The 19,016-nt window shown below is 43.3% G+C and overlaps 1 protein-coding gene across 2 annotated transcripts in view; it reads right to left on the bottom strand.

Annotated features, from left to right (window-relative positions):
* Positions 1 to 7,140: 7,140 nt before the first annotated feature.
* The window catches only part of LOC141989578 (glutamate carboxypeptidase 2-like), a 54,191-nt gene continuing 42,315 nt past the window's right edge, over positions 7,141 to 19,016 (bottom strand). For both annotated transcript variants that reach the window (XM_074956429.1, XM_074956437.1), the window contains exons 14-19: positions 18,141 to 18,232; positions 16,650 to 16,740; positions 15,809 to 16,073; positions 14,215 to 14,296; positions 8,570 to 8,662; positions 7,141 to 7,488 (exon numbers count right to left, since the gene is read on the bottom strand). In XM_074956429.1, the coding sequence (XP_074812530.1) occupies positions 7,299 to 7,488; positions 8,570 to 8,662; positions 14,215 to 14,296; positions 15,809 to 16,073; positions 16,650 to 16,740; positions 18,141 to 18,232 (813 nt within the window). In that variant the 3' untranslated portion in view covers positions 7,141 to 7,298. The remainder of the gene's footprint in view (positions 7,489 to 8,569; positions 8,663 to 14,214; positions 14,297 to 15,808; positions 16,074 to 16,649; positions 16,741 to 18,140; positions 18,233 to 19,016) is intronic.

Genomic DNA, 19,016 nt, shown 5'->3' with positions numbered 1-19,016 from the left:
GAGCTTGCCAAGCGAGGCCGAGCGGCAGGGCAGCTGCTCCACCAAGGGAGGCGCCAGGAGGAAAATCTTGTGCTTGCGTTGCGGGCTGTTTCTGTTATAAGGCTTAGCAGCAGCGTCTTTTATCCGAGACCCTCAATCTGCTCCCCACCAGCGGGGACGTAATCACCCCCATTTTACAGGTGGGGAAACTGAGGCACAGCGAGATTTAAATGATGCCCAAGGTTAGGCTGTTGTCAGCGGCAGCAGCAGGGATGCAACCTGGATCCCCTAAATCTCTGCCCCTGGTCCCTTGTAAGACTTTGAGGCAAATTTTATCCCTGTAAGGACATTTTAAGATAAAACAAGTGTTTTTCTTTTACACCCACAGATCATAAAATAGTAGCAAGAAAATATCTATATCTAAAATGGACCCAGAGCAACACAAAGGAGAGCAGTTGTTCTGAAGGACAATTTGTGACAATTCTCTCCCCTGCTTTTATTTAAAAGTTACTCTTTCTATATTCATTTGCCATTTGTTATGGTAGAATGGGCTACAGTAGGAGATTAGGTTGATGCGTTGGAAGGGAAGAAAAGGCTGGAGAAGCATGAAGGGCTGTTGCTGATTCTCTATTGTTATTTATTGTCAGGTTGATAACAGGCTCCGTGATGAATAGTTGGACCAGCTCTAAATACAACTGAGTTCCACTGTCTCTGGGATTATTTACAAAACTCATCCAATTAAGCTGACCCTGAAACCAAAAGTTGCAAAATTGTTGCCCATAATCAGCAGCCTTGTATAGCTTATGTGATTGGTTCCAAAGGCTCTTACAGGCAAATCTTGCAGTTCTTACTTAGCCAAATCTCCCATGGAACGTCTTCCCATGGATTTGTACTGCTAAGTACAACATGCTGGGAGACAGGCCCAAGTGTAAGGGGACTGTTGCCCCCTTACTAACATTCAGTTGGGGTGTTTTGGTTGGCTAGCTCCCAGTACTGAAAAGGGGGAAGGGTCGATGGGGAATCAGGACCCTGAGACTGACAGCCCCCAGGAACAATGGGGAGAGGCCAATGCTCCAGGTCAGCCTGAATGACAGGGTGGGCAGGCTAATCAGGGAGTCAGGAGGCCAGGGAGGTCCCATCCGCCGTGTGAGCTGGATTTGCCTGGGTCAGACAGAGTGGGGCCGAGCGAAGGAGAAAGTAGGGGCCCAAGCTGAGCTGGGGAGCAGAGCTGTGCCAGATCCAGAGGGACCAGAAAAGCAGCCCAGAGAGAGCAGACCCAGTGCTGGGAGCAGAGCTGCAGCAACCAGAGACAGAGGGGCCAGAAAAGCAGCCCAGGAAGCAGGTCAGTGCTGGGAGCAGAGTCACAGAAGCAGCCTGCAGAGCAGACCTGTCCTGGGAGCAGAGCAGAAGCAACCAGAGCCAGAGGGGCCAGAGAAGCAGCCCAGGGAGCTGGAGGCAGAGCAGCAGAGACAGAGTGGTGGAGCTGGGGCTGGAGCAGTCTGGAGCTGGGTGCGGTGAGCAGCTGGGGAGAGCGAGGGGGACCCTGGGCAGCAGGCCCAGCACAGGGAGACGCCTCAGCCAAGAGGCTTTGCAGGCCAGGCTTGGATCGTAACCCCGACAGGGCGCTGGGAAGAAGGGTCCTACCACTTAGAGCCTGAGAGCTTGTGGCCACACCAGAGCAAGTGTCCAACCCACAGCATCCCTGCAGCACAGCCAGGGCCTGAGAAGAAGGCCTGGGACTCACAAGGAACAGACTGTGAACTGCCCTGACATTCCAGAGACACTGTTTGTGATGTTCCCTGCCACAGATCGGGTTGATGTGTTTCCTTTAACCTTTCCCATTTTTCCTTATTCTTTTTAAAATTAATTGTTCATTAAATAACTTCCATTTGCTTTAACTTGTATATAATGGTCAGTGGGTCAGAGAAGTGCCCAGTGCAGAGAGAGTACCCTGGAGTGGGGACACCCTAGCCCCTGTCCTAGGTGACCACAGCAGGGTTGGGGGTCGAGCCCCCCAGGAAACCTGGGCCCAGCCTTGTTGGGGTTACGAGGACTCTCCAGACAGGAGAGTGGAAGGGGAGTCCTCAAGGGAAGGAAGGCCACTGGGTAAAGGAAGTGGGAGTGAGGACTCAGATCCTTTCGCTAGCCCACTTCACCGGGGTAGTGCAGAAGCCAGGAAAGTTCCCCCACTTACACAAGGATTCAGACATCTTATCTAAGATAAGTGGAATGTTGCTAGTCAATTGCACATTTTCCTTTTAAAGCCTATTAGGATCCTGATCCTGAAGGTGGACTCCTACTTCCATGCAGAGCCTCACTGAAGTCAAGGGGCACAAAGACCTATCCACACTGGATCCAATTATAAGATCAGATTATAGGTTAAGGTTGAAGGTGTGAAAGCTTCCTGGGGACCCCTGGACATGACCTCAGCTCTCCTTTCACCACCACACAGAAAGGATGAGCCCAGCAAGGAATGCTAAAAGAAATGACTGTGCTCTGCATAAAACTCCTTCCTCAAACACAGGCAGCTGAGCTGAAGCCATTCAAAAACAGGTGGAAGATCTGGTTAATGTTTAGATCACTTCCTAGGGACTTGGCAGTGGCTTTTCAGAACAGACACTGATAACACAATTATATCACTTGGGGATTCTGCTCTCACTCACATCTATGGCTTTAGCACCTTAGTCAGATTGTGCCTGGTTTTCTTGGACAAGTGAGAAGCATGTCCAGTTTTGTGATTACTATTATTGTTTTTAACCACTTGATGACAGCTTGCAACGCTCTCACTAGAATTCAGAACAGAGAAACCTTCCACTCCAGTAGCTCATTTGAGATGCCAGATGGAATTCCACCTACAGAAACGATAGCTGGGAGCACATGGTGTATTATTAGGGTTTATTTAGCACCGCAGGTGCATGCGTGGCATTTAACAGACAGCAAACTGACAGATTTCTGCTTTTAGGCATTAACAGATGAAGTTAGACATAATACTGCATGTGATGATGAAAAGGGGAGTGGGAGAGGAGGATGAGAATGAGACTAGCACCAGTTAGAAAGTATGATGTGATTTTATTGCTATGTATGGGTCCATTCAGTGTCACAACCAGTACTAGGGGTCAACAGTGGGGACTAAACCTAGGACCTTCAAGTGTAAAAGTAGTTCTACCACTTCAGCTACAGCCTTAATTCCTCTAGCTGAGAGCTATAGTAGACTCTTATCTGTGCACCAGCCACTAGAAGGCCACATGCACTTTAGCCATTTATTAGTGTAATATGTTAAAATATTGTCCTGTGTCTAGAATAAAAGGGTGGGGTGGAGGTCTGTATAAGGAGAGTCACACACCAAGCACGTATCTTTCTTCTTCCTAGTGGATCATTCTAGAACATCTTCATGTATACACACACACACACACAAATTGTTTATGAATGCCACTGAGGAACCTTGTGTTGAAACATTAAGTCGTTATCCCACTTATCTGCCTTGTGGGAAAACAACAGAATCAACATATACAGGCCTCAGGAAAACCCATTCTCCCAGGGACAAAGAGAAATTTTAGCTTGGTGAGAGGGGCTGGAGATGCTTCTATTTCTCTGGGAGGGAGGAGGGAGAACAGCCACCAAAAAACCATCATTTCTTTAACCAGACAGGAGCAGAGTAGTTGGAGCTGCAACATTTTTTTCCCAAGGCGGGGGGAATAGGTCGAGCTTTCCCTGCTCCTAAACTGGGGAGAAGGTGCTCCTCCCTTGTTCTGTCCCTCCCTATCACATGGCTCCTCTCTCTCAGTCCGTCTCTTTCTCATTCTTTCCCCTCATTTCTCTCCCTCACGTATTTTCTCCCCTACAAATACGCTGCTCCCTTCTCAGAAACAGAGTTTCTCTTCAGCTGTATGTTGGAGGCCTGTGTCATTTTATTGATCTCGTGCATGGTTGTGTTCCCTGTCTGCTTTAAGACGGTGCATATGCAAGATGGATAGTCTTCTGGGGAGACAGGAGATCTTGGTAACACTTGACAGCATCCCATCTCTTGATCATATTTTGTAAATTAATCCATTCAGTAAACACTGTTGTTTTTCTAAGTCACCACCACATTCTTTAATACTATTGCTCAAAACAAAGGAAGCACTGAACAATGTTAGTTAAAGTTTCCTCATAACTGGTTAAATTTATACTTGGGTTCCTTCTGCCTTTTAGCAGGTGCTTTTAAAAACACTAACTACAATTAAAATAATCTGCTGGTAACTGTGGGTGTACAAATCAATGCCTTGATTAACAAGCTTGGTGAGTTTGTCTTTGGGGATTTTGAAAGAGCAGATGTGCAATACTCAGCGATCATAACATGTAAATTCCTTTGTGGATCCTGGCCATAGGCAACTTTTCTATTCAGAGTTTTAGAGCCCTTTTAATGATTAAGAAATTGGTTTAATTCGTGATTTAACTCAGCTGCCCATCTTTGTTAATCTGAGATGATGAATTTTTTCACTTTGACAACCAAAACTGTTTGGTAAATAGAGCCTGACAATGTCTGAGAGTGAAATTCCTCAGTGCAGAAGCCCAACAAAAGGCCTTTAGGTTGTTTAAGTGAAAGGTAATTAGTACATAAGACTTGCACTGGACCCCTGTACCACAGTGAATTTCACCCTTGGGCCTACGTTCTGCAAATGGATCCATGTGGGTGCATTCCTGTGTCCACACAGATCCCTTTTCAGGAAGCATCCCTTAGTAAACTGCCAGGAAAATCCATTTAGGCAGGGCTCCCCACCTGGGTAATAAATCTCCTTGTTTGGCTTTCAGTTTTTATAATCAAGGGACCATAAATGTTACCGCTGATGTAAAGAAACTCACAAATATTAACAGACAAGTTTTGGTAAGTGTATGCTAATTATTTGTACCCCAGGCATAGCCTAACTAGATGGTTCCATTAACTGACACAAGTCAAACATTAAGCCTTGCCACACTTTCTCTTGGTTTATAAATGTCAAATGTTACCCTCATTCTTTCCCTTTAGACAGTAGTGTTGGAAAAGGAGGCACACTACAGAAAGTTACTCAGTGCACTGACCACTCATTCCTCTAATTTCCTGGTTGTTCCTAAGCAGACTTCACCACCACAGCAGCATGTGTAAAGGAGCTGCCAAACAAAGGGTGATTAAGACAGCTAAACACAAGCTGGCTGTGAAGGGAAGAGGAGCCATGGCTCTGCCCTTGTGTCCAATAATGCCACTGCTCACACTACTCTGGAGCTATCACTTATGGAGAGCAAGGACTGTGCTGTTGTTGTCTGGACTTTGTACAGTGATGCAAGCAAGAGGCAGGTTAGAGAAGGGGGACAGCTCTTTGTATACTCCCCCCCCCCCATATTTCCCTGGGAAACTTTGCAGGACTGGCCATAATCTGACCCTTTACTTTAAAAAAAAATTATTCAAGAACATCAGACTGATTAAGGAGTAAGTGTCATTTTCTGGTGCTAGCACTGCTGAGAGCATTATAGAGAGTGGGGGGGAAACCCAGAACAGAGAAAAAGAATGCTCAATAAATCAAAGCTTTAGATAAAAATCAGATGTAGAAAAATCTGAAAACCAACTGGATGATGTAATGTGCCAGACCACTTCCATTATTTTTTTTTAGCTGCAGTATCTGAGGGACTGATTTATGAGGAAAGAGTAAGAGCTAAATATGCACAGCTGGGCCAAATGATGACTATAGGGCAGTAATGGGCAACCTGCGGCCCGTCAGGGTAATCCGCTGGCGGGCTGCGAGACAGTTTGTTTACATTGACCGTCCGCAGGCACGGCCACCCATAGCTCCCAGTGGCTGCCGTTCGCTGTTCCTGGCCAATGGGAGCTGTGGGAGGCAGCGGCCAGCACGTTTGTCACAACAAACTGTCTCGCAACCTGCCAGTGGATTACCCTGACAGGCTGCAGGTTGCCCACCACTGCTATAGGGATAATACCCATGTAACTGAAGGATGCAAACATGAAGGAAGGAGAGGAATAGTTTATGGTGCAACAAAAAATTTGGGGGATGTCATCATGACAGTGAGAACCACGAGAACATGGAGGAATCTTCCACGAAAACTGCTGGAAGCCTCATTTCTTGGGTCATTTAAAATTGGCAGGACAAAGCACAAGGAACTACATAATTGGGAAAAATCCAAGAGGCAGGGGATTGGAGAGGTGACCTAACTTTGAAAGTCTTTTCTCTCTCTGATTTGAGTTGGCTTGTGTGCTCAGTAGAGCAGCCACAGCTGATCATAGAGTAAACTGCATGCCAGACTCGTACATGTTTAAATTTGTACTTTGTCCCACTTTTTTTTTTCTCTACAAATTTTACAGATGGCAGGTGTACTGTACTTATAGCAAAACTTGAAAGGAGAGTCTAAGGAAGACAGTAATAGTTTGGCTCTTTCAAAGTCATCAGTGTCTCCTTTGCTTCTAATTGCTTGTGCATTAGAAATACCTTGAAAACAGACAAACAAATAGATTTAGTTAGGAATACCTTTGGCACAGATAAATAGATCTTCATCCTCAGGCGGAAAGCCTATTTGTGCTGACATTTATTGTTCCCATCCACCTTTTTATTAATAGTGACCGAGAGGTTTCTTATTGTTTTTAAATGGCTTCAAGATGCTAAGAGAAAAGTAACATAGATGAGTCACCTGAGCTCTCAGCCCAGAACTCTCCATGATCGCTATCTTTCCCCCATGCCATCTGTGACACCATTTTAAGGAGATATTCCCATCTCATTGTGTGACTCCTTGTGCAATGGGGGAGTTGTAAGGGCATCACCCAGAGTATATTTATGCAACCCTGTAGAAAATACTAGAAAGTTAACTAATATGTTAGAAAGTGTTGGAAATCAGGGTGACTGTTCTGTTTTACTGATAAAAGTACTACAAGATAATCATCAAAACAATCAGGCTAATATATTAGATTAATTACATTGCACAACTGTGAAACTACAAAAATTGTGATTTCTGCAATTTAACATGTTAAGTGGAAAGGAAATCAGGGGTTTTTTGTGTGTGTGTGGGGGGTTGTTGTTTTTAAATATGAGGTGGCTATTTGAAATGAACGTCTTTTAATTTAGTATCTCACTTGAACAATGATCTCAACTCCACTCTCTCCTAATAGAGTTTCAGAGGGATCATATCTTAATGTTGTTAAATGTAATGGAAGTGAGGGAGGGAGACTGACCGGACTGGACTGTTTGCAAAGAACAAGGTTTTTAAATAATCCTCCTCATGTCTGTAAATGCTCTGTTTTTGAGGGCTCCACAGCTGTCAACTCCAGTCTTTCCCTTCTGAGTATGTTGCTGATATGTTTATGCGAGGTCCTTCAGCGTCCCTGCTGCAGCCTGCACAGTGAAGGCTGCAATGGAGATCTGCCTCTTTACTTCTTCCCAGGCTTTGCGCTGATCTGCTTTGTTTCCAATATCAAACATGGCATCATAGATCCCTGGAAATGACTCTCCAGCGTACTTGTTGTGGCTGCTCGGAGCAAAAATAATGTGTCTGTGGGGAAAGAGAAAAAAATACTGCACATTATGACAATAGAACAAATGTTTATTTTCTGAATAAATCCTCATCCAATGACTATATCAGCTGTCAAAGCGAATCCTTAGTATCAGGAATGCACATAAATAGGGTTCTTTTAGCAATGACACTATACTATATAAAGCAAAAAAACAAAAAACTAAAATTCCCATTTCTCCCCCAGATATCTTCTAAGCACACCTATGAACATGCTAAATTAGTCCATGTGAATGCCAGTGTCCTGGAGGAGTGGCGACATGGATTATAAATGTTTTTTTCTTTCCCAATGTTTTTGATTAAAGGAAAAAAACAACCAACCATGGTTTCTGGCCCTGAAGAGTACTTTGAGTTAGGAAGGCTGACGCTTAAAGCGTCAGTAAACTGGCCTTGACAGAGATTTATTCAGGAGTTGTTAAAAGTACAAGGATTGTCAATATTAATGTCCTTTTCTCTGGCTAGGCTGCTTTTTTCAGGAAAGGTGAATGTTCTGCACTATGCTGGAGTGAGAGAAGGATGCAGAAGGTTCAACTAGTTCTGCCCACAAAACAAGATTCAATGGTTTGGTTAAAATGTTAGAGACGAGCAAATCTATTTTCCTACTACTGCAGTGATGGTCGTTCACTATATTTTGTACCACTATGATCAGTCTAAGGTTAACTGTTCCATGTGTTAGGGCACCCCCTTTTTTTTTTTTTAGGAGAACGTTAGGGCTTGATTCTACATTGCTTTGAGGTTTTGGATTGGACTTTAATAGGAACAGGATCAAATGCTCATGACTTGATCCAAAGCCCACTGAAATCAGTGAAAATACTCCTGTTGACTTTAATGGCCTTTGGATCAATATCAATATCACTGAATTTTATCCTAATATTCAGACTAATTTTTCCCTTTCTTTTTCTTACCCTATTATTCTTAGTTATGCCCCCTTTTCCCGTCCTAAATAATACTTTTCCATTCTTGTTCACACTCTGCAGATACCTGTAAATCATAAATGGTTGACATTTCTTAGAGTTATTAGGCAAAAAACAAGTAAAGTTTGTTTTAGATAACGTTTTCCTACCTGTAGAATGGCCTGCCAGGTAAACCAAGAGGATCAATAAAAGCCCTTTCTAAAAACATGAGCTGATCATTCGACGATCTTACAGCGATTGGGCTGAAAAGAAAGCAAGAGAGGACTATCTTAGCCTCAGAGTACTTTGAACATGTGCATCCTGTACTAAAACTTTCACAGCTTCAGATTTACAATACATATCTAAACACAGCTTGTAGAATTTAATGAGTGTAACACCTGTGAAGCCAATCACAGAAGTCAACGGACCTATATCAATCTACCCTGAGGATCTGGCACATAATGTGAAGGTTCTGTAAGGCTGTTCTTAGGTGCTAAGGAATGTGCTGTAAGAAGGAATGGATAATTAAATACTTTCTCCCAAGCTGCCCCTTATATCTGAAACTCTCTCCCAGTGTCATGTTCAAGACAACCACTCCCTGGCCATACAATTCTTTTTTAATACTCATTTCTTCCATGAAGCCTGTCAAATTCAGCAACTTCAGTAAAAATGCAGGTATTTTTATATGTAAAAAACCTCTCCATTTTTTAAAAAAGGAACTTTGCAATGATAGAATAATTTTTGGGCTGGTCCTTGAATTGTGTTGCCTGAATTGTTCTGTGTGCTTGTTTAAATGTAAGTTTCTAGGAGCAGAGATTGTGTGTACCTGTGTGTTTTGTACAGCACCAAGCACTCTACTGATGCTTGACAAATAATAAATAATGTCAGGTTTCAGAGTAACAGCCGTGTTAGTCTGTATTCGCAAAAAGAAAAGGAGTACTTGTGGCACCTTAGAGACTAACCAATTTATTTGAGCATGAGCTTTCGTGAGCTACAGCTCACTTCATCGGATGCATACTGTGGAAATTGCAGAAGACATTATATACACAGACACCATGAAACAATACCTCCTCCCTCCCCACTCTCCTGCTGGTAATAGCTTATCTAAAGTGATCATCAAGCTGGGCCATTTCCAGCACAAATCCAGGTTTTCTCACCCTCCGCCCCCCCACAGACAAACTCACTCTCTTGCTGGTAATAGCCCATCCAAAGTGACCACTCTCTTCACAATGTGTATGATAATCAAGGTGGGCCATTTCCTGCAGAAATCCAGGTTCTCTCACCCCCTCACCCCCCTCCAAAAACCACACACACAAACTCACTCTCCTGCTGGTAATAGCTCATCCAAAGTGACCACTCTCCCTGCAATGTGCATGATAATCAAGGTGGGCCATTTCCAGCACAAATCCAGGTTTTCTCAAACCCCCCCCCCCCCCCAAACTCACTCTCCTGCTGGCAATAGCTCATCCAAACTGACCACTCTCCCCACAATGTGCATGACAATCAAGGTGGGCCATTTCCAGCATAAATCCAAGTTTAACCAGAACATCTGGGGGGGGGGGGGGTAGGAAAAAACAAGGGGAAATAGGCTTCCTTGCATAATGACTTAGCCACTCCCAGTCTCTATTTAAGCCTAAATTAATAGTATCCAATTGGCAAATGAATTCCAATTCAGCAGTTTCTCGCTGGACTCTGGATTTGAAGTTTTTTTGTTGTAAGATAGCGACCTTCATGTCTCTGATTGCGTGACCAGAGAGATTGAAGTGTTCTCCGACTGGTTTATGAATGTTATAATTCTTGACATCTGATTTGTGTCCATTTATTCTTTTACGTAGAGACTGTCCAGTTTGACCAATGTACATGGCAGAGGGGCATTGCTGGCACATGATGGCATATATCACATTGGTGGATGTGCAGGTGAACGAGCCTCTGATAGTGTGGCTGATGTCATTAGGCCCTATGATGGTGTCCCTTGAATAGATATGTGGGCACAGTTGGCAACGGGCTTTGTTGCAAGGATAGGTTCCTGGCTTAGTGGTTCTGTTGTGTGGTATGTGGTAGTTGGTGAGTATTCGCTTCAGGTTGGGGGGCTGTCTGTAGGCAAGGACTGGCCTGTCTCCCAAGATTTGTGAGAGTGTTGGGTCATCCTTCAGGATAGGTTGTAGATCCTTAATAATGCGTTGGAGGGGTTTTAGTTGGGGGCTGAAGGTGACGGCTAGTGGCGTTCTGTTATTTTCTTTGTTAGACCTGTCCTGTAGTAGGTGACTTCTGGGAACTCTTCTGGCTCTATCAATCTGTTTCTTCACTTCCGCAGGTGGGTATTGTAGTTGTAAGAATGCTTGATAGAGATCTTGTAGGTGTTTGTCTCTGTCTGAGGGGTTGGAGCAAATGCGGTTGTATCGCAGAGCTTGGCTGTAGATGTATAGGGTGTTTCCGGTATAGGGTGGTGTTTATGTGACCATTGTTTATTAGCACTGTAGTGTCCAGGAAGTGGATCTCTTGTGTGGACTGGACCAGGCTGAGGTTGATGGTGGGATGGAAATTGTTGAAATCATGGTGGAATTCCTCAAGGGCTTCTTTTCCATGGGTCCAGATGATGAAGATGTCATCAATATAGCGCAAGTAGAGTACGGGCGTTAGGGGACGAGAGCTGAGGAAGCGTTGTTCTAAATCAGCCATAAAAATGTTGGCATACTGTGGGGCCATGCGGGTACCCACTGCTCTTTTTCACTAAGAGGGTGGTGAAACACTGGAATGCGTTACCTAGGGAGGTGGTAGAATCTCCTTCCTTAGAGGTTTTTAAGGTCAGGCTTGACAAAGCCCTGGCTGGGATGATTTAACTGGGAATTGGTCCTGCTTCGAGCAGGGGGTTGGACTAGATGACCTTCTGGGGTCCCTTCCAACCCTGATATTCTATGATTCTATGATACCGGAAACCTACTGACCGCTATTCCTACCTACATGCCTCCAGCTTTCACCCTGACCACACCACACGATCCATCGTCTACAGCCAAGCTCTGCGATACAACCGCATTTGCTCCAACCCCTCAGACAGAGACAAACACCTACAAGATCTCTATCAAGCATTCTTACAACTACAATACCCACCTGCGGAAGTGAAGAAACAGATTGATAGAGCCAGAAGAGTTCCCAGAAGTCACCTACTACAGGACAGGTCTAACAAAGAAAATAACAGAACGCCACTAGCCGTCACCTTCAGCCCCCAACTAAAACCCCTCCAACGCATTATTAAGGATCTACAACCTATCCTGAAGGATGACCCAACACTCTCACAAATCTTGGGAGACAGGCCAGTCCTTGCCTACAGACAGCCCCCCAACCTGAAGCGAATACTCACCAACTACCACATACCACACAACAGAACCACTAAGCCAGGAACCTATCCTTGCAACAAAGCCCGTTGCCAACTGTGCCCACATATCTATTCAGGGGACACCATCATAGGGCCTAATAACATCAGCCACACTATCAGAGGCTCGTTCACCTGCACATCCACCAATGTGATATATACCATCATGTGCCAGCACTGCCCCTCTGCCATGTACATTGGTCAAACTGGACAGTCTCTACGTAAAAGAATAAATGGACACAAATCAGATGTCAAGAATTATAACATTCATAAACCAGTCGGAGAACACTTCAATCTCTCTGGTCACGCAATCAGAGACATGAAGGTCGCTATCTTACAACAAAAAAACTTCAAATCCAGAGTCCAGCGAGAAACTGCTGAATTGGAATTCATTTGCCAATTGGATACTATTAATTTAGGCTTAAATAGAGACTGGGAGTGGCTAAGTCATTATGCAAGGTAGCCTATTTCCCCTTGTTTTTTCCTACCCCCACCCCCAGACGTTCTGGTTACACTTGGATTTATGCTGGAAATGGCCCACCTTGATTGTCATGCACATTGTGGGGAGAGTGGTCAGTTTGGATGAGCTATTGCCAGCAGGAGAGTGAGTTTGGGGGGGGGGGGTTTGAGAAAACCTGGATTTGTGCTGGAAATAGCCCACCTTGATTATCATGCACATTGTAGGGAGAGTGGTCACTTTGGATGAGCTATTACCAGCAGGAGAGTGAGTTTGTGTGTGTATGGGGGTGGGGGAGTGAGAAAACCTGGATTTGTGCTGGAAATGGCCCACCTTGATTTTCATGCAGGTTGTAAGGAGAGTGGTCACTTTGGATAGGCTATTACCAGCAGGAGAGTGAGTTTGTGTGTGTGGTTTTTGGAGGGGGGTGAGGGGGTGAGAGAACCTGGATTTCTGCAGGAAATGGCCCACCTTGATTATCATACATATTGTGAAGAGAGTGGTCACTTTGGATGGGCTATTACCAGCAAGAGTTTGTCTGTGGGGGGGCGGAGGGTGAGAAAACCTGGATTTGTGCTGGAAATGGCCCAGCTTGATGATCACTTTAGATAAGCTATTACCAGCAGGAGAGTGGGGTGGGAGGAGGTATTGTTTCATGGTGTCTGTGTATATAATGTCTTCTGCAATTTCCACAGTATGCATCCGATGAAGTGAGCTGTAGCTCACGAAAGCTCATGCTCAAATAAATTGGTTAGTCTCTAAGGTGCCACAAGTACTCCTTTTCTTTTTAATAAATAATGTATTTACCAATGGGACTGGAAACCCGTGTACAGTGTGACATACTGCTGAGCTTTGCAGCGGAATCACTAGGGCAAAATCTCAGCTACATTAGTGTAAATCTGGAGTAACTCCACCGTCATCAGTTCCAAATTCACACCAGTTTAAACAAAAGCAGAATTTGGTCACTGCTTAAGTTCAACTAAAATTCTGTTAATGTAATTGCTCTTGAACTGAGGTATCCCATTTAATATTGTGTTACAACATTCAACAACACATAGAAAACTATTTGCCATATGGAATGATTCAGGTTAATAATTAGTGTTCTGATCTTAAAAAAAAAAAAGACACCAAGTGTTTTTTTTTTACAAATGCTGAAACAAAGTTTAGGTAGAGTTCATTGGTTTGTACTGATGTATTTCAGTGATTCAGAAAAAAACCAAAAACCAACCAACCAGCTAAACAAAAACAATCCAGCCATTTACAAAGGGTGAATCTTAAAGTGTAAGCCTTATAACTGATAACTAACAGAAATTCATGTTCCTAGAGTTAGGGAGAGGTGCTGCAAAAATCAAAATAAGAAAGAAAGGAGAGAACTAAGAAAGCCGCAACATTTTTATGTGCAAATGGGATGTAAAAGAAACAGCTGACCAATTACACCCAGCTTTAATATTGGGCCCAGATCCTCAGCGGGCATACATCAGCATGCTGCGTTGAAATCAGCAGCCTTTTAGAGTTAGTATCTTGCATCTTTAGCCCTGTGAGCAGTCCTGGTACTAAAGAGATGATCATCACACAAATTCGTATAAATAAGTCAAATGCTGTAATTTATTTAAATTCAGAACAGCCACCATTAAAAGGCCAACAACTATCTATTCTGGATCTGCTTCTCATTTGCAGTAAGGTCCCATTTCACCACCCTGGCTGTGGGTCAGAAAATGAGACCATGAGTGGCAGAAAGGGACATTAGTGTAAACGAGAATCTGGCACTATAAGTGTAACAGAAGACTGAATAAACATTTGTGCTTTAACGGTGACCCGATTATTATAACCCTTAAAGGGACACAATTGGTACAACCCTCACGCACATTAGTGGGCACTTGTTAATGAGATAGTTTATGTAAGTGCTCACAGCATGAGTGAAGGCTGCCTCATTAGGCCTGACGAATTTAATTATTTGTTTGGATGGCTAAGGAACCTGTAGAACTTACTTATTGATGTCTACTTGCTGCAGTCTCCTGTGAAAGTCAATGGCAGCGTCTGTAAAATTCTTTGCAGCAGAAAGGAGAGAGTCTGCAGAGATGGGGAAGGAAGAGCTTAACCTTGAGTTCTGTTTAGCTTTTGGCAATGAACCAACATGATCATGTTAATTCTCATAGCACAAAGGGCAAACTGAAGTGTGTGTGTGTGTGTATACAGTTCAGACACTCAAACAGCAAACATGTCCTCACTATCACATGATTGCACATGCCCGCTGAGACCTGACAGAGCTCGCATGAAGATGTGGGAGAGGTTTTGTTTTTGTGTTGGGTTGTCTGAAGAATTATTTACCAAAATAAATAAGGCCTAGTCCACACACGGATTTTGTACCAGTATAACTATACCAGAACCAGTCCAAGTGTGAACACAGTTATAAAGCTGCCTTATGCCAGTATAGCGTATTTCCCTTCTTGTACAGGTGAGTCATTTTGGCACTACAAATGTATTCCTTGCATTTTATCAGCAAGAGTTTAATTGGTGCAAAGCACTGCAGTCGCTCCTATTACCTGCACTAATTTGGCTTTATGGGCTGCATTGCAGCTTGGGTAGTGTATATTTGTATCTCCAAACATTGCAACCAGGAGGGGCATTGGGGTATGGAAACTGCCTGCCCAGGCGGTGACTCCTTTTCCATCCCACAGCAATGCCAATCTATGAGTCTGCAGGGTGAAATCCTGGCTCCACTGAAGATAGGCAAAGGGCAATGCAGGGCAGGATTTAAGATTCCTTGGGCATGGTGCTTAGTTTAAGCAGGAGACGTCTGCTGGCAGTGGGGTTTTTTTCCTGTGAGGGACCCTCAGTATTTCCAACCCCAAGAGTTCAAAAATCTTGAGTCAGCCCCCACAATCATGAGATTTTAAAATCAATCATGAGGGTTGGGTTTTTTTGAGCAATCAATCTTGTAATCACTTTGTTTTCTGGTGTTTGAGTTTTTAGGAGTAGCTTTTTCAAGATTTCTCAGCAACCATCAGGGCTGAGACTTACTTTTTGTTTCAAATGAAAGTTGAGATTTCCCCCATTGTCATGTGATGACAGCAAATGGAGCTTTGAGAAAAACACCAAATATAATGAGACCCGTGATAAAAACCACAAGAGCTGGCAACTCAACTTTGTAATTCATTCCCCCTGATTTGTTGAGATTAGCGTACAATTGTTGACCTTCAGGGCCACAGTGCAAAGCCCATTTATTTCTCTGGACGTCTGGCTATGGGTAGTGACCTGGAGAGAATGGGGGTTTGTTTATTCATTTGCTCTGATTGTATGGTTGCATTTTGTAATGGGGGCTGGGCCTTTTGTATTATTAGAGGTTTATTTTAACTGATATTCAAAAGGGTCTAGTGCAATTAGGCATGTGGTTGCTTTTTAAAAAAATCAAAATAAAATCATTATTTTAATTAGATTGTAATCTTCTTGGGGGCAGGGACTAGTTTTGTTCTGTTTGTGCAGCACCTAGCACAATGGTTCATGACTGGGGATCCTACATGCTATCACGATACAGATAATAATAATAATAAGAGGAAGGGTCTGGTGGAGGGCGGTACATACCAAACGACACACTGTACGTCATCAGTTCCATTTGATGATTCTTTGACAAATTATAGATGACTTGAGCATAGTTCCTTAAAGCCTCTGCGTAATCTCTGCAGTCAAAGGGAAGGACCACGGAGTCGGCCAGTTCAAATACCAGCCCACCTCGTACCTGTGCCACTGTCAGGTGATTCTTAAAAGTCGGATCATAAAATCTCTCCACAATCTCATAGGTCTCATAGACACTGTGGTAAACTGGGTAGCCACTGTATTTTTCCACTCTCTGAAAAAAAAAAAAAAAGAATGAAAAAATGTGTTACTTATAATGCTGGTTTGGACAGCTCGACTATGCTGCAAAACATTCCCTTTTGTGTGCCTGGGTCACAGCAATCCTCTTTGTTCATATTTTCAATACTCCTCTTCATAGGGGAAGACCTTGCTTAACAGACTGTGACTTGTTATCTTATTGTAATTGCGCATGTCTCTCAATGTGGACACAGAAAGAATCAAAGCCGTCATGATTGTAAAAAAAAATCACTTCAGCATTCAAAGCTTTCTTAGAGCAACTGGCCATAAACAATTGTGTGTCATTACCCTGTCATTTACTTTGAACTAAATGCCTTTATGTTTCCGTTGGTTCATGCCAAGTTCACAGTTATTATTATCACTATGTATGAATTATTGCGGTAACATCCAGGCACCCCAGTCCTGGAGCAGGATCCCATTGTGCTAGGCTCTGTACAAACAGAGAACAAAAAGGCAGTCCCAGACCCAAAGAGCTTATAATTGTTGAATCCCAGCTGATGGTATTCAGTGGGTTATGACGGACAGTGATGAGATGGTGTGATGACAGACTTACCCAGTTTTTGCTGTAACGTGCTCTGCCTGAAGCAATGCCAAGCCGCTGAAAAAAGACTTCAAAGTCATTGCCAGAACCCAGCTTATTTATTCTTTTGACAAGAAAAGGGAACAAATCTTGAGTAAAGTATCTAAGTACAATTTTTAGTATGTTTCAAAGCACCGTATTAATAAACTCCCCACTCCTGTCTCTTGCCTATTTCACTCCTTTCACCCCATTCCAGGGCATTCCCCACCACACTCTTCCTCCAAACATCTCCTTAACATAATCTCTGTCATTCCTGAGTCGCCTATCACCCACCATGTACATCTCCTAGCAACTCTGCTGTTCACAGTGGGCCAGACTCATCACATGGAACTCAGTGGAGTTACTGCAAGGAAGAATTTGGCTCCAAATCCACTTCCTTATTCTCACTCACTTAGGAGCCTCTCTGACATGGAGTCTCTACTGAACCCTGGTCAATCCCTGCCTCTCATCTGACAGGTCTAGGGGAATAGACTCATCACCCAGCACCTCTTAGTCATGACTTAACAGGATCAACATTATATGTTATGAGGGGCAATCCCTGTAGATCTGAAGGGGGATATTGCTACAAAAAGCAGCCCTGACCCATTCTCACCCAGACAAAGTGTCTTCTTTAGGCTACAGAATCTAAGGCTTTCCATGTGGTTGGCGGTAAAGGGTAGGGGATGATGCTGTATTGGCCCAATCCACCTCCCTCTAACTTCTGGACTTTTTCCATTTGAGAAAAGATTTCTATCCCTACCCAGCTAGCTGCAGAGACCTTTACCGAGAAGATTATGGGGGGCTCTAGGGCTTGAGCCTTGCCTTTCAGAGAGGCACAAAGAAAGGATGAAGTGAGAAAGATGAAAAATTGTTGATGTGACCAGGCTGAAGAAAACCATACAAAACAAAACACCAGCTCCAAAAAATTCTGGCTAGTTTTACTTCCTCCAGGCACTGAATACAATGCAGAGTCCAAGGACTGCTAAACCTATAACAATAAGGATCACTGTTTCTTTTCACACACTAGTTATGCTTTCTCGGAAAAAAGGCTAAAATGACAATAAAACGCTGCTTCCTACTTCTAAACATAGAACAATTACACTTAGCTCTGACTTCAACCCCAGATGGGCTATGTTGTAATTGACACCATACCCACACATGTTTTGGAAGCAGATAATCCCATTTTAGCTGTGGTTTCCTAGGGAGTTAGACGCATCCTGGAACCTATGAGGAATCGTGTGGCTAAAGCCCTGCTATACTGACAATTTACTCTGTCATATGTAATTCCTCCAATTCTGAGTATGGGGACAGATCCACAGCTGGTGTAAATTATCGCAAGTCCATGGATCTTTGACAATTACACCAGTTCTGAGGATCTGCCCCACTATTTCTTTTAAGAGTTCAGCTTTCCATGTGGCTAAAAATACAAAGAAAACCTATTTTTGCAACCTACACTAACTTCTGCACATACCCTTTGTCACTTACCTGGGGACATCTTTATATTCTGTTGACGGGTTTTTTTCATACCAGCTCTCATAAAGCGATTTGCCTTTAAACCCCTCATCTGGGCTTGGTATCTAGAAAAATACATTTAAAAAAAAAAAAGACAGAGAGATACAAGTTTAAGTGTTATTGAGCAACAAATTCACAACCAGATATGACATAAAGTCGACTAGTTAGAACAATGACTAAGCCACTGACTCAGGTACCATGAGCAAACCACTCAGCCTTTCTGTGCTACTTTCTACTAATTTGAAAAAAAGGTGTAATAATAGTTACCTATCTCACAACAGTGCAGTGAGTCTTAATTATTGTTTGTGCTGTGGTTTGTGGTGCTCAGATGACAGGTGCTATAGACACACATAAATATTAATAATAATTAAGCTGATGTCATGCCTCTATTTTTAGTTTGTCCTCTGATTTACTCGGCAGTTTCAACATCTATAGGTATTTTTTTCCCTCAAGGATTGCTACATTTTTATTTCTTTGTTTAAGGAATTACTCAACAATAATAACCCAGCACCGAAAAGGTATTTGCATTTACCTCTTTAGGTGAAGATCAAGATTCTTCATGAAGTAATGTTGTGAAAGCATTTTGTCACGTATTGGCCCAGGATAGGGGTGGTGTAAGTCTAGTATTCCTCAGACATTAGCAACCAATAGGTTGTGGTATCACTAGGCCTAATCCTGTGTACTTTGCTAGCGGTACTCAGTTTGAGTATGGGTTATGGAATCAGGTTCATTGTTAGGTATTGGGCCAACGGTTTCAGAAGTGTTCTGGAGGCTCAATCTGAGATGCCTTTGATCTGATTGGTAGAAGTGCTGAACACATACAGTTTCCACTGGCTTTAGTGGAAGCTG

Source organism: Natator depressus, chromosome 1 (assembly GCF_965152275.1).
Source record: "Natator depressus isolate rNatDep1 chromosome 1, rNatDep2.hap1, whole genome shotgun sequence".
Classification (NCBI taxonomy): domain Eukaryota; kingdom Metazoa; phylum Chordata; order Testudines; family Cheloniidae; genus Natator; species Natator depressus.
This window is presented reverse-complemented; position numbering and strand designations above follow the sequence as displayed.